This window comes from Odocoileus virginianus, chromosome 29 (genome assembly GCF_023699985.2).
Source record: "Odocoileus virginianus isolate 20LAN1187 ecotype Illinois chromosome 29, Ovbor_1.2, whole genome shotgun sequence".
Lineage (NCBI taxonomy): Eukaryota > Metazoa > Chordata > Mammalia > Artiodactyla > Cervidae > Odocoileus > Odocoileus virginianus.
The window spans coordinates 14,052,992-14,069,064 of NC_069702.1; the positions used below are offsets into that span (position 1 = coordinate 14,052,992).

At 48.0% G+C, this 16,073-nt stretch overlaps 1 protein-coding gene across 1 annotated transcript in view; it reads left to right on the forward strand.

The window, feature by feature from the left end:
- The first annotated feature begins 504 nt into the window (after nucleotides 1–504).
- LOC110144231 (epididymis-specific alpha-mannosidase-like) overlaps nucleotides 505–16,073 on the forward strand; it is a 42,281-nt gene continuing 26,712 nt past the window's right edge. Inside the window, exons 1-6 of the mRNA XM_070458150.1 lie at nucleotides 505–660; nucleotides 2,831–2,977; nucleotides 5,147–5,252; nucleotides 8,823–8,995; nucleotides 10,661–10,749; nucleotides 11,968–12,127. Of these exons, the coding sequence (XP_070314251.1) occupies nucleotides 523–660; nucleotides 2,831–2,977; nucleotides 5,147–5,252; nucleotides 8,823–8,995; nucleotides 10,661–10,749; nucleotides 11,968–12,127 (813 nt within the window). The 5' untranslated portion in view covers nucleotides 505–522. The remainder of the gene's footprint in view (nucleotides 661–2,830; nucleotides 2,978–5,146; nucleotides 5,253–8,822; nucleotides 8,996–10,660; nucleotides 10,750–11,967; nucleotides 12,128–16,073) is intronic.

The window sequence follows — 16,073 nt, forward strand, 5'->3', positions numbered from 1 at the left end:
TACACTACAATCCTCATTGCCAGGCCCCGACTGGGGGTTCCATGTGACAGAGAGTTTATCAAGGCAGGCTTCCAGGGGGTGGCACTCCCCAGATGGAGTGTTGAGTTTTGTAGAGCAGCTTCTGAGTCAATTAGTCAGTCAGAGGGCTGCAAGCAGAGATGGGCAGGGAAGCCCAGCAGGAAAATCTTGGAGAGGCACAAAGGAGGGTCACGGGCATTGGAGTGAGGAGTAGCATTCCTGGCAGGAGTGAAGTCTGGCAGGCTTCCCTGGGGAGGTGGCATTCAGTATTTGGCCTGAAAGTAGACAAAGATTGTCAGGAAACTGCATCTGGGAGTGGACGTCTGAAGAGCAGTGAGCGAGTGTCTCCAGCCTGCACTGCTCAGGTGACGGCATCTATGTGGGCGTCTCTCCTGTTTTTCTTCCTCTCTCCTCCCCTGAGGGGTGGCAGCCCAATCAGCTGCAGAGAAGCGGGGCCCTGTAGGCAGCGTGAAGTCCTCCAGCCCCTGCCTGCAGGCCAGTGGGATGGAGTCGCTCAGCTGGCTGCCCTTGTTCATGCAACTGGTGCTGCTGGGGCCCCAGGAGGCCCTGGTCCCATCACAAATCAGGGTCTTCGTGGTGCCCCACCACCACGTCGACATGGGCTGGCTCCACACCATCCAGGTGGGTGTCCTCAATGATCTCTGCTCACCTCTTGGAGCTGCAGTTCCTTTTTTTCCCCCCACTGGAATCCAGTGTGGGTTTCTGTCCTGGATCTGCACCACAGGGAGGGTCAGCCTGGGCTCTGGTTCTGCCTCGGTTATGGGCGATCTGTGTGGCAGAGCTTGGGCTGGTCACTTCCTGTCTCTGTGGTTTAGTTTTCCCACCTGTACTGGGGAAAATTACAAGCAGCAGAGATCAGATGAAGTGTGCACGGGCCTGAGGAAGGCCATGGTCACATGCACCCTGAGGTTCACTTCTGTAGGGAGCAGGGGCCTCAGGACATTTGCACTGGCTGTTCCCTCTGCCCCAAAGTCTTTCCTCCCAGATGCCTGAGAGGTTCATTCCCTCTCTATCTCCTGGTTGTTCCTGAAAAGGGCTTTCATGGTGAGGCCTTCCTGGCAGCCTTGCCTACTCTCCTATATGTGCTATGCTCAGTCATTTCAGTCGGGTCTGTTTGTGATCCTGTGGACTGTAGCCCGCCAGGCTACTCTGTCCATGGGATTCTCCAGGCAAGAATACTGGGGTGGGCTGCCATTTCCTTCTCCAGGGGACCTTCCCGACCCAGAGACCTTGCATCTCCTGCATTGCAGACAGATTCTTTACCACTGAGCCACCGGGAAAGCCCTTACTCCCCCGTATATGTTCCCCCTACTCCCTTCCTTATATTTTACTTACCAGCTTGTGAATCTCTGGTTTCCAAACTAGAACATCAGCTGCCTGGGTAGGGGCTTCACCCACTGTATCTACGAACATATTCTTAACCCGCCTGATGGGTGGAGTAGAGGCTCCATGAGTATTTGTTGAGTGAATGAACGAATGATGCCAGAAAGGAGAGGGGGAAAGACTGATTTCTTTAGGTTTCTGGGCAGGTGACTTTAATTGTTAGACATGCCTCCTTGAGCTCTTTCCTGGAAGAAGGAAGGAAATAAACAAACACACAACTCCCCTTTGTGATGATGGATGTAATTTGTTACATGACATGTTAACAAGTGAGTTAACATTTTAACAAGTGAGTTAACATTTTAAAGAGAGAGGGGCACTTGTCTCATGCATCCAACCTGGGCTGGTGATCTGTTTCACCCTTGATAGTATACTTGTTTCAATGCTCAGGGCTGGTGCACTGGGAAGACCCAGAGGGAGGAGATGGGGAGGGAGGAGGGGGGGGGGGCGGGGATCAGGATGGGGAACACATGTAAATCCATAGCTGATTCATGTCAATGTATGGCAAAAACCACTACAATATTGTAAAGTAATTAGCCTCCTACTAATAAAAATAAATGAAAAAAAAATAAAAATAATAAAGAGAGAGGGGCAGCAAGAGCCTTGAGGCTGAGTGTTAAGTCTGATCCTGGGCCCACTTCGTAGCCTCTGTGGGGGGCCACCTCCCTGTGTGTGGAGCTGCTGACCTGTCACCCCCAGTTTACAGAAGGGGAAACTGAGGCTCAGAGAAGGTTGGTGCTGCTCAAGGTCACCAGAAGTAGCCGCCATGCCTGCTGACTGCCTGCCTGGTGCTCTTTGCATTCCTTTAACCTGCATCCCCGGGCTCCATGGTGAGCCAGGCTGACCCAGATGGGAAGCAGCTGCGGCTCCATCCTGGGGGCTCCCTGCCCGGTGGGGGAGAGGTGGTCAATTTCTCTCAACATCATCTCCCAGCACCCACACCCCCATCATTTCAGCCCAAGGAAGCCCTTCCAGGTCCCTGGACCTCACCCCTGAGGCCCCTGGGTCTGACTGGTCTGTCCCCCCATGGCAGCCTCGGGGCCACCCAGCACGTCTTTCTGGGAGGCTGTCCCCGACCCTGGGCCTGGCCGGCATGTCCCTCTGTCTTGTGGAATGTCACAGTCTCCTCATGTCTCTTCAGGGGGGCGTATTCCAATCAAAGGCAGTCCGCCCATGTGCTTCTCCCAGGGCACCATTTAGCATGCCTCCGGCACAGAGTGGACACAGAGGCTCCCTTGCTGGAACAGCAGTGAGAGCAGAGGACAGGGCCCTGGGCAGATGGTGTGAGTGCCAGGGGTCCCCCGACACTGTGGGTCCCTGGATTTTACTCCTTGGTCCCTGGGGCTAAACCCTCCGGGATTCCTGATGGAGCTGGTGTGATGGTGTCCCCCTTCCCCTCCCCCTGGGCTAGGAGAGCATGCAGGCTTATGTCACCGATATCTACGCCTCGGTGGTGGAGGACCTGACTCATAATGAGCAGCACAGGTTCATCATCGTGGACCAGGAGTTCTTCCGGCTGTGGTGGGATGGCGTCGCGTCAGCCAAGCAGAAACTCCAGGTAACGCTGCCCTCCAGAGTGGTCCCCACAAGGCAACTGAGAGAGGATGGCCTGGGGGGTCCCAGTGATGACCCTTCAGGAAGCTCCCAGGACAGTGCTCTCTGTGACCAGGCTGTGCTGTGTAAACCAGGAGGCCCCAAACCCTCCTGGGCTGTTCTCAGAGTTTAGATCAGAGTTGTGGTCAGCCCCATGCCCAGGAGATAGGTTTGTGTTTAATCCCGCCTTTCTGGCTATTCATTGCAGCTGTGGCAGCCCCGCTGGCACTCAGCTGGCTTGAATGGGGTCCCCTCTGACACTGGACTCCGGGGAGGCCCTGTGTCCACACTGTCTTCCTTCATTTGCACATCTGTGTGGCCCCCATGGGGACGGGAGCTGGTGACCCAGCTGGGGGGTGCCACAGTCCCTGTGGTTTCAAGGCTGGCGGCAGATTGGCTTCACTCATCCCAGGGAGTGAGAGGCCCCGCTCCACGGAGGGCAGCCCGGGACCAGGTCCTGCTGCCCCAGCTCCCTGGGTGATCACAGGCGGCCAGTGGCCTCTGACAGCCGCATCCACAGTGGGAGTGACCTCCCTGCTCAGAGAGGCTGTACTTGGAGTAACCAGGTGATGGAAGCACCCGGGATGCCTCTCTGGAGCTTGGCCCCTCCAGGCTTCCCTTTCCCTCAGAACAGACCCTGGTGCTCAGACTCAGAGGACCAGTGACATGCTCAAGGTAGCAAAGCTCAGATGGCAAAGCAGGGTATCCATGAGGTCCCCCCAGAGGGGATGTGAACCTGCAACCTTAGAGCTGAGAGGACCAGCCTCCCGTTTGATGGGCTCTGCGGCATTCCAGGTGCTGGCCTACGACTTTCTACACATTATTTCATTGACTCCTCCCAACAGCCTCACTGTACAGAAAAGGTTCAGGATCAGAGAGGGCAGGTAACTGGCTCGTGGCCACACAGCTTATACCAGACAGGTGGGATTCTGGGTCAGATATCCTGACTCGAAGCATAACTCTCCAAGGTCTTCAGTAGGAAGTCCCCATTTCTTTACATGGATGCCCCCAAACAGAACTATCTGTCTCCTCCCCCAGAGAGAGGTGTGGCCTGGCTAAGGTAACTCAAAGGCACAGCCTGTAAAGAGAGAGTTCTTCTCTGCTTTGCTTTGGCCAAATCCTCAGTATCTAGACGATGCCCAGAATGTAGTAGGTGTTTTTTGAAACAGTACATGTATGTGTCATTCAGTATATTTTCAGTGAATTAGCTTCAAATACTATACCTTCAGAAATCAAATCAAAGCTACAGTCTATCAAGTGCATGGTGGCCTTACTGCCATAGCCTTTGCCCTTATAAGTCTAGGGGCATCCCCAGGGGTCAGCTCCTCTCAGCTTCATCTCCCATCTTCCGTCCTCCCTTCCTTTCATGTATATTAAAATTTGTCATCCAATCATGTGACAAACCCAATTGGAAGGACAGTCTACAAAATAACTTGCCTGTAATCTTTGAAATTATCAATCACGTGGAAGAAAGGCTTGTGAAGTGTTGTGAATTAAAGGATAATAAAGAGAAATGACACTGAAACCAATTCATGATCCTAGACTGAATTTTGTACCAGAGGAAGGACATTAGTGGAACAAGTGGCAAAGTTTGACTAAAGTTCCTTAATTCCATAGTAGCATTTTTAACATTAAATTTCTTGATTTTGATAAGTATACAAAAGTTACAATAATTTTGTTCTTGCCAAATTTATACTGAAGTATTCTAAAGGCTAACTTGTGCTTTCAAATGGTTTTGAACAAACAAAGTATGTGTGTAAGGATACGGGAGAGTATTCAAGGAAACAGGCAAAAACAATAACAAGATAATCTGGGGAATGTACTTACAGGCACTCTTGATACAATTCTAGTAAGTGTTCTTTAAGTTCGAAATTACTCCAAAAGCAAAATTTCAAAATATATACTTAGATATTATGTATGTGTCTGATGAAGCTGCAGTCATGGGCCAGGTGCTGTTCTGAGGGCTGGACATAGTGCTGACCAGGAAAGACTGGGTCCTGCTTTTGCAGAATAAATGAAGGTGAGGAGTTTGAAGGAAGGACCATGAGACTCTGTAGGCATGTCCCCAACAAACACAACCAGGCTCAGCTCAGGGGCTGTAACCGGGCTTTTTCTCTCTGCCTGCAATGCCAAGGTCCATGAGCTTGTGGCCCAGAGACGCCTGGAGTTTGTCCTCGGAGGCCAGGTCATGCACGATGAGGCTGTGACCCACATCGATGACCAGATCCTCCAGCTCACAGGTTGGATTACCCCTCCCCAGACCCAGGGTCCCTTGGGTCTCCTGTTAGGCTGGGACTGGGTATCTGAGCCCTGGTCTGGCCTCCATGTTCACCTCTCAGCAGGAGACCGTGATCAACAAAAACTGTGATTGGCCGATGCCACACCCTTGGTTGTGCCCTTGAGTGCAGGACTTGAGTGTGGATTCTAGACCAGATGGGCTGGCTATATCCTGGCTCTCAACCCTCTGAACACGGGGCAAGTGATGTAACCCCATTAAGTCTCAGCTTCCTCCTCTATAAAAAAAGTTTGATAATGAGGTACCTCAAAGCATTGTTATTGAGGTTAAATTGGGACAATTCAAACAGAGCACATTGAGTGTAGTGTGTGGATCTCCAGTAAATGGTCAGTAAAGGTTAGATCCCATCCCTGTTATCACCCCACCCACCACATACTCCACCACTGTTCACACCATTACCACCACCGTCACCATCTGCATCACCCCCAACATGCCCACCACCGCCAATAACAGCACATACTCCACCATCACCACCACCACCATAATCACTAACACCACCACTATCTTGATCATTACATCTACACCATCACCGCCATCACCATAATCACTAACACCACCACTATCTTAATCATTACATCTACACCATCACCACCATTACCATAATTACTAACACCACCACTATCTTGATCATTACATCTACACCATCACCACCACCACCATAATTATTAACACCACCATCTTGACCATTACATCTGCACCATCACCAACCACCACCATAATTACTGACTACACCACCTCAATCATTATGTCTACACCATCACCACTACCACCACCATCAGTAGCCACCACATTTCCATCATTATCGTCATCAGCTCTACCACTATCATCACTACCTACACTTCTTTGAGGACCACCAGAAGCACCACTGGTATCACATCCACCATCCGCTCAGACACCTCAGCCACCTCAAAGACCACCTCCACTTCATCAAACACCACCTGTACAACTGCTGAAACCACATCATCTCATGAACACCGCTACTACCACCAGTTTCTGCATCATCTTCACCACCAGCAAAACCTCTACCACCATCATCACCAACTCCACTACCATTACCACAACTTCCACTACAAACAGAAGGGCCACCTCCACCACCACATCACCTCCCCATTCCAACAGCCTCTGACACCATGACCACCATTACCACAAACAACAAAAACAACATCTCCAACGTCAACTCTACCACCACCACCGTAACCACCATCATTAATGCTAACACCATCATGAACAGTTTAAAAACTTCATCACCACCTCTACCATCCTCACCACCAGCACCACCACCTTCATCATCATCTCTACCATGGCCATTACTACCACAACCACTGTTTCACCCACCTTCGCCTCCACCACCATAATCACCACCATCCCCTCTATCACCACTATGTTTTCCATCACTTGGCACAGTTTGCACCAAACACCATTCCTAGCTATGTAACAAATGTTAGTTTTTTTTTTTACAAGAAAGTTTCATCCATCCCTAAAGGCAGGGTGACATTACTTTGTCAACAAAGGTCCATTTAGTCAAGGCTGTGGTTTTTCCAGTAGTCATATATGGATGTGAGAGTTGGACTATAAAGAAAGCTGAGCGCAGAAGAATTGATGCTTTTGAACTGTGATGTTGGAGAAGACTCTTGAGAGTCCCTTGGACTGCAAGGAGATCCAACCAGTCCATCCTAAAGGAAATCAGTCCTGGGTGTTCATTGGAAGGACTGATGCTGAAGCTGAAACTCCAATATTTTGGCCACCTGATGCGAAGAGTTGACTCATTTGAAAAGACCCTAATACTGGGAAAGATTGAGGGCAGGAGAACAAGGGGACGACAGAGGATGAGATGGCTGGATGGCATCACGGACTCAATGGACATGAGTTTGGGTGGACTCCAGGAGTTGGTGATGGACAGGGAGGCCTGGTGTGCTGCGGTTCATGGGGTTTCAAAGAGTTGGACATGACTGAGTGACTGAACTGAAAGGCAGGGTACTGAGGGAACATCATTGTTCTAAGTTTCATTTTGTAGAACAGATATGAAGACTGAGGTCAAAGAAAGGTCAAAGAGGCAGTGGACGAGCCAGAATTGACTAAAGCTCTAGCCCATTGTCAGCCCCCTAAAAGTGATCCCAGTTACACCAAGTGTCGAACATCAAGGAGGCATTGGACTTTTTCTGAGAATTTTCTTTACACTGTCTCTCCTTTCACCCCTTTAATGTATGGTTCCTTCCTTCTGAGTTTCTACTGACTTGTTTCTAGGTGTAAGCAGGAATGTGATGGGAATCTTTAAGTTTTGTTAAATAAACTCCCAGTCTGCAAAATGCAGCCTCAGACCTCACCTCCTGGCCTCCACCTCATCCTTCTGCCTCTGATGCTCTTAACCTGCTCCCACAACTGGGCCTCCTGTGCTTTTAATCACAAGCTTTCCTGATGTTTCCACCCGAACAGCTCATCTCAGACTCAGCTGAGGGGTCTCATGGTCCAGGAACCTCCGTTAAACCCATAAGACCTTAACATCTCCCCTCTCCACCCTGAAACTACAGGTTGTCTCTGGCCATGACTGGTGTCTGATTCTTCTCTGGGTCCCCAGAGCTCAGCCCAGGATCTGGTCAGACAAGTGCAGTTGAGCTTGGAAGGAGGGGATAGGTGCTGACCACAGTGGGGGCATCCCTCACCTCTGCTCTCAGCCCACCATGCCTACAGTCCTGAATACCCCAGGGATGACCCTACAGGCCTGACCTAGACCATAGCAAGCAGAATCCCAGCATACTTGTGTTCCCATCACCCTGGGGTAGGAAAGGACATGGACCTCCGGACAGTGGTTCCTCCCCAGGGGATTCCATGGGGCTCCACTTCCAAGACCAGCCAAGCTCCCCAGAGGATGGACATTGATCTCCTCTCACATAAACTTCATGTTCTAAGTAAAGACATACACTTAGTCCCTTCAGTCCTTGAGGCAGTCCTGGAGATGCGGAGTCTTACTAGACTCCACTCATAGGGGTAAAGGTTGAGGCTCAAATGCTACTACAACTTACCTGAGTCACGCTGCCACCAGGTAAGAGTCATGGATCTGACCCAAGTCCGGCCCAGTCAGTGAGGGGCTTGTTAGCTCAGGCCCTCTCCCTGGAGGCTGGACCAAGTGCTTTTCCATCTCTTCTCTCTGATGGCCTCAGAACAGCCTGGCTCAATTTCAGTTCAGTTCCGTTCAGTCACTTATCTGTGTCCGACTCTGCGACCCCGAGGACTGCAGCACACTTGTCCATCACCAACTCCTGGAGCTTGCTCAAACCCATGTCCATCAAATCGGTGATGCTGATACAGCTCCATATAGCAGCTTGTAAATCAGAATTCCGTGAGTGAGTGGTTAGGTGATTCTGAGATGGAGCCCTCCGTATCAGTGTCTACAGCAGCAAGACCCTGGTTGGCCTGGTAGCTGGCACTCCAGTCCTGGAGAAGGGCAGGGGCCCTTGAGGGAGTTAGGGGGTGAGCGGCCACCCTTCAGTCACTGAGGAGGCTGATCTCTTTGCAGAAGGACACGGGTTTCTCTATGAAACGTTTGGCATCCGGCCGCAGTTCTCCTGGCAGGTGGACTCATTTGGTGCCTCTGCCACGACCCCCACCCTGTTTGCCCTGGCGGGCTTCAATGGCCACGTCATCTCCCGGATAGACTATGACCTGAAGGTGGCCATGCAGCAGAAACAGGTGAGCCGTGAAACACATCCGCGGCTGCCAACTTGCCAGGGCTTCCTCCCCCTCTCTTCCTTCCTGCATCTCAGAGACCCTGCTATTGTCCCGAGCATTTGGGATGCTGGCGGCTACACAGGCCATAGGACGTCCCAGGCCCATCTTTGCCCTGCTGTGCCCTCCGGCATGAGTGGCTCTCTCCTCCCCCAGGTCTAGCTCCTGGCTGAGCTGCAGGCCCAGCTCGGATGCCTGTGGCTCTGAGTCCCCTTCCCCCTTCAGCTGGGCTGGCGCTGCCTTCTTCTTTGAGTCTCCAAAGGGATTGGCACAGACCTGCACATAGTAAACCGTGCAGAGAGGAGGTGGTGGGGGGTTCAGGGTACCTGGGACATAATAGCTCTTCTGACGGGTGGGCAGCGAGCATGAATGAATGTGACACTCAACCATACAGACACTGCCTTTGCCATCTGTGAAATGCCAGGCCTGGTGGGAGCCGCTGCCCTCTGGGTTTCCTTTAATCCTCGCAGTAGCCCTGCGATGTAGTTTCTGTATTTCCTGGGGCTGTCTGAAGAAAGTACTGAAAACTGGGAACTTCCAACAATAGAAATGTGTTGTTAACAGGCCTGGAGGTCAGAAGACTGAGGTCAACCCTGGCAGGGTATTGCATCTTCTGAGAGTGTTCTGGTGGGTCGGCTCTGGGCCTCTCTCCACGTCTGGTGGCCTCAGGCATCCTTTCCTACAGACTGCTGACTTCTCCCTATGTTTGCCCATCATCCTCCTTTGCTCATGTTTGGGTCCAACTCCTCGTTTAATGAGGACTCTAGTCATATGGGGTCAAGGCCTGCCCTTGTTACTCAGTTACCGGTATAGAGAACCAACATTTGAGGCAATGGGGTTAAGATTTCAGTATATATTTTCTAGGACGTTATTCACAAAGTTACAGATAAGAGTCGTATAATTTACTCCATTTCATAAATGGGAGAATTAGGCCAAAATGTAAGGATTCTGTGCAGGATCACTCAGGTAATAAAGTTTTGGAAAGCAGTGATAGCATGGCCAGCAGGAGTTATCAGAGGATTTGGGCTCTCGGTGGGCAAGAGAAATAAGCTTTATAATGACCCCACTGAGCACCGCAGTTAGCACTGCACACACTTCCTATAGCAGCTCGATTCTCCTGCAGGTAAGTCTGTGAGCTGGGTGTGGTTCCCAGAGATTCATGTTCAGAGACCAAATCCCAGAGGAGTTGGTGAACTGTGTATGAATCGGACGTAGTACTCACAGAAGCAGGATTTTATCCTTGCTTTGTAGCTCTCAACTCTTTCTAGGCATCTGACCTTGAAAACTGAACTGCACCCTCAGTGAGAGATGATGAGCCCCCTGTGTCTGGGGGCACTCAAGCAGAGTTAGTGAGAATACGGCTGACAGGTTCTGACAGCATGTCCTGCCCTGAGGATGGGTGGGCTGAACATGCAGGCAGGCACCTTCTGAAGGGCAAATTCCTCTATTCCTTGTGGCTTTGGGAGGTCAGGAGGAATCTTGAGAAGGCAGCAGAGGGAGATATTGACCATGAACCACTGAGAGAGGAGCGGGGTGCAGGGAGCCATGAGACTCAGGCGGGGTCTGGGGAGGGGAGCCGGGCAGCCCTGTTGCCCCTGGACACTCACTCTATTCCCTCTGGGTTTGCAGGAGATGCAGTTCGTGTGGAGAGGATCCCGGTCCCTGTTGGCGCAGCAGGAAATCTTCACACACGTCCTAGATGGGAACGGCTACTGCTCGTGAGCTCTTGCCTTGGGCCAGGCCCTGTTCCCAGCCCTCTCCCTGAAGCACGTCAGCCCCCACCCTCACGGCCACCCCTGAGGGGACTCAATGAGCACCCATCTTGCAGAAAGAACAACTGAGGTCTAGACACCCAGTCAAGGTCCTGCGGTAGCAGCCGGGGGGGGGGGGCAGCAACACTGGGCTCAGGAGGCTGCTCCAAGACCTCCAGGTCATGGGAACAGCCCTCCTGTGGGCTGTCTGGTTGGAGACCTAGGTTCAGTCCTCTCTGTACCTTTGAGCCTGTGAGGCTGCAGGCAGGGGGGTGAGCCCCTCTTTGAAGAGGGGAGATTGTCAGCAGGATGAAGGGGCAGCTGGGAGTAGAGGGTGGGTAGGGGCTCACTACCAGGTTAGTGATGTCAGGTCCCATCCTGTGCCTGGCATTTTTCTTGCTGCTTTCCGTCAACTATCGGCATTTAATTATCGTAACAATCTTTAGTATACCTTAGTGATCGGCAAATGGAGATTCGCAGAGATTCAGAGTGGTCATTCCTGGAGCCTGGTTGAGATGTCACCTCTATGCTGCCTGGCATGAGTGGCAAAGACCCTTGCTGTGGGCTATCCAGACCGCAGAAGTTCACTTTTGGTGCCTCCCAAACCATATTAGTGCCTGTGGATCCTAGCATGCTGGCCTGTCTTTATACACCATTTTGAGATTCTGCTCATTAATAAGTTTTTCAGATTCGTTTTTACTTTAAAAACACTGTTATAATACCATAATGTAGGTATCAAGATTTTTATACCCCCAAAGTCTGGTGCTCACGGTCCCTGTGTTCCTTGCTTACCCTTGGCCCCAGCCCTCTTTGCGTCCTTGGGAGTGGAGCTGATGAGCATGGAGCTGACACAAGGAAGGAGGAATCAAGATGATCCTCACTTAATCTGTACAGTGGAAGTGGGGCCCAGAGGTTGTGGGCTTCACTTGGCGGCAGAAGGAATACAGGACATGTAAGGAGATGTGCTTGAGGTCCCCCGCAGGGCTGAAATGTGGCACCTCTGTCCACATAGCTCTCATCTGCCCACCACTGACCTGCCTGTCTGACTGATGGATGACGGAGGCCATCAAGGGGTCCGCTGACCCAGATGCACTCTGGCCTCACGGAGCTCTTCCGGTCCACCTGGATCCCAGGCTGCCTTCCTTCCCAGGGTGCAGCCCCCTAACACTCCTCCCTGTCTCTCAGTGAAGGGTTTGTCTTCCAAGATCAACGCATGGATGAGATGTTCACCCCCAGTGACATGACTGTCAGTAAGGACAACCTTCAAATGTATACCGAGAAACTGTTGAACAACGCATGGAAACGGTTCATCTTCTTCCAGACAGAACATGTTCTCTGGCCATGGGTAAGGGGGGACATCCCAGGCCCTGATTCCTCAACTACACCCAGAGATTGCCATGATGGGTCTGGCCTCTGTACCTGCTACTACCCTCGACCTGTTTCCAGCTCTAACCAGGCTGGTCTTCATCCAAGCAGTTTTACTGCCTTGGGAGTTCAGAATGTGATATTTGCCAAAGGAAAATAGAAACACCTGCCTAAAGTAACTTGGGTCCGGGTCACAGAAGTTTATAAAAATCTATCTGTAACCTCCTGCTTCTTACTTGTTATGATGACTGTCAAAGTGGGGTGCTGGAGGATTTATAAATCTAGGCTTGCTTCATTAACATATTATTATTCTGGCATTTCTTTCCGGAGATGGTTCTGAACACACTTGGAGGCCCCCGTGAGATCCAGTCATGACCTTCTGTGACCTCTGATCAAAGACCTTCACCCTGGGGCTGCTTCTTCCCTGTTCAGGGGTCTGTCTACCTGTGTCGGGGAAGTTAAGCTGTTTATTGTGCTACACACTCTCATGAGTTTTTGTGGTGAGCTCATCACAGAATTCATGAGAGAGAGAAGATAAGAATAGGTTTTCTCAATGTATCTCTTTGGCCAGCCTGAGAGCAATAAATTCTGAAGGTTTCATCACTCTGGCCACTCACAGGACTAATTATGCCTGGACTCACCTGTTAGAACCTAAAGAGAGCTTTCTTTGTTCTTACTTTGTTGTGCCCACAAGAGTCTTCCCGGTGGCTCAGTGGTAAAGAAGGTGCCTCCCAACGCCATGAGACTTAGGAGATGTGGGTTCAATCCCTGGGTCAGGAAGATCCCCTGAAGGAGGAAATGGCAATCCACTCCTGTATTCTTGCCTGAAAAATCCCATGAACCTGGTGGTTCATGGAGCCTGGCAGGCTGCAGTCCCTAGGGGTAGCAAGAGTCTGACAAGACCGAGCAACCGAGCACGCACACACCCACAAGAGTCAGATAATCTCCTCTGCAAGATTTCTGTGAGCCAGGAATTGCAGATTTTATTAAAGATGCATTCGGAGATGGCTGGACATTCAATTGAGTCCAACATTTGATACACACGTGAAATGCCTCTGAACAACTTTATCCATTACATGATTTCATCTCAGACAAAGGAAGACTTTTCACTCCTGTGAGCCCTGTCTCTTACATATATTCTCACTATAATTCTATTTTATGTACTTTTCCCAAAGCCAAATTTCATCAAGGAAAACATAGAATACTGTGACTATTGGGGGGTGCTTTTGTTTTTTAGAACTGTAGCTCTCTCCTTCTTTATTTCATATGACATTATATTAGTCACATGAATACAACATAATGATCCCATATATGAATATATTGCAAAATGATCACTACAATAGATCTAGTTAATATCTGTCACCGCAGAGAATTACAAAATTTTTTCTTGTGATGTGAGCTTTTAAGATCTACTCTTTTAGCAACTTCAAATAAATGATAGCATATCATTAACCATAGTTACCATGATATACTCTGCATCCCCAAGGCTTATGTATTTTGTCGAAGGAAATTTGTGCCTTTTGACTTTCATCAGTCATTAAGCAAGCACAAATCTGTTCTCTCCAGGCATAAGCTTATTTTTTATATTACCTCCATTAAAAAAATTCACGTGTGAGATCATATGGCATCCGTGTTTCCCTGTCTGACTTACTTCACTTAGCATAATGACTTCAAGTCCCATTCATGTTGCTGCAAATGGCAAGATTTCCTCTTTTTTATTAATGATGTTACTGGTGAATAACTATATATATTTATATATATACACACATTTATAAATATTTATATAACATTTTCTTTATCTGTTCATCCACTGATGGACACACAGGCTGACTCCATACATTGTTTTAAATAATGCAACAGTGAACCTGGGGGTGCAGACATCATTTCAAGTTAATGTTTTGTTTTCTTTGGATAAATACACAGAAGTAGGATTGCTGGATCATATGGTGGCTCTATCTTTAATTTCTTGAGGAATCTCTAAACTGTTTTCTATAGTTGCTATAACAATTTTCATTCAAACTAACTGTGCATGAAAGTTTTCCTTTCTCCTCATCTTGAGCAACACTCGTGTTTCTTGTCTCTTGGACAATAGCCATTCTAATAGATTTGAGGCGGTATCTCTCTGTGATTTTGATATATTCAGTATCTTTTCCTGTGTCTGTTGGCATCTCTATATCTTCCTTGGACAAATGTCTGTTCAGGTCCTTTGCCCATTTTTTACCTAAATTGCTTGTATTTTACTATTCAGTTGAATGTATTATTTATATATTTTCAATATCAACCCTTTTCATATTTGTGATTTGCAAATATTTTTTCCCATTTAGTAGGTTGTCTTATTTTGTTGAAGATACTTTGCTGGGCAGAAGCTTTTGTTTGATGTAGTCCAAATTGTTTATTATTCCTTAGGTTGCCTTTGCATTTGGTATCAAATCCAAAAATATAATTAAGATAGATGATAAGGAGTTTATTGCTTATGTTCTCTTTTATTTTATAGTTTCAGGTCTTATCATCAAGTCTTCAACTAATTTGAGTTAATATGTGAGTACAGTGTCAGATGGTAGTCCAAATTCATTCCTTGAATGAGGATATCCAGTTTTCCAACACTATTTATTGTAGAAAATGTCCTTTCCCCATTTTATAATATTGGCTCCTTTGATGTAAAATAATTACCTTGTATGTGTGGCTTATTTCTGAGCTTTCTATCCTCTCCCATTGATCTTTGTGTCTCTTTTTATGTCAATACTGAGCCTATTTTGATTAGTATCGCTTTGTAGCATATGATGAAATCAGAGTCATGATGCTTCCTGTACAGTTCTTCTTCCTCAAGGGTGATTTGACTACTCAGGGTCTTCCGTGGTTCCAAAAAATTTTAGGATTGGTTGTTTTATTTCTAGGGAAAATGTCACTGGAATTGTAATAGGCTTTGCATTGAATCTGTAGATAGATTTGGGAAATGTGGACATTTCATCAATTCTTTCAATCATGAGCACAGAATATTTGCCATTTGCCTCTTCTGCAATTTCTATAATCACTGTCTTACGGGCTTCAGTGTGCAGGTCTGTCCCCTACTCAGTTAAAAGTATTCCTAGGTATTTCACCTTTTTGATGCAACTATCAATAGATTGTTTTCTTCATTTCTCTCTATGACAGTTTGTTGCTAGTGTAGAGAAATGCTTATCAACATATGATTGTGTACGCTGACTTTTTATCTTACAACACAGCATAGTGAATTTATTAATTCTTACAGTTTATATCTCTAGGATTTTTTACATATAACATCATTACAGCTGCCAGGAGTGACAGTTTTTATTGCTTTTATTCTAATTCCTGTGCCTTTTCTTTTCTTTCCTAATTGCTGCAGCTATGATTTGTAACACCATATTAGATAAAAGTGGTACATGCGATCATCTGTGTCTTTTCTGATCTTACAGGAAAAGCTTTCAGTTTTTCATCATTGAATGTGTTGCCCGGGGTGGGTTTGTCATACATGACCTTCATCAGGTTGAGGTATATTCTCTCCATACCCACTATGATGAGACTTTTGGTCATAAATGAAAGCTGAATTCTGTCACATGCTTTTTCTGCATTGATTAAGATGATCATATGATTTTTATCTGCATTTTCTTAATGTGGTGTTGCACATTGATTTATTTGTGGCTGTTGAAACACCCTTACATTCCTGGAATAAATCCTTCTTGATCATGGTGTAATACTGTTTCCATGTATTGTTCGATTTGTTCCGTGAATATATTGTTGAACATTTTTCTATCTATATTCATCAGGGACACTGGGCTATAATCTTCTTTTCTTGAGGCTTCCTTGTCTGGTTTGATGTAAGGCGAATGTTAGTCTTAAAAAATCATACTTATTTAAAGTGTTCTATCCTCTTCTAATTTTTGGAAGAGACTAAAAAAGATTGGTATTAA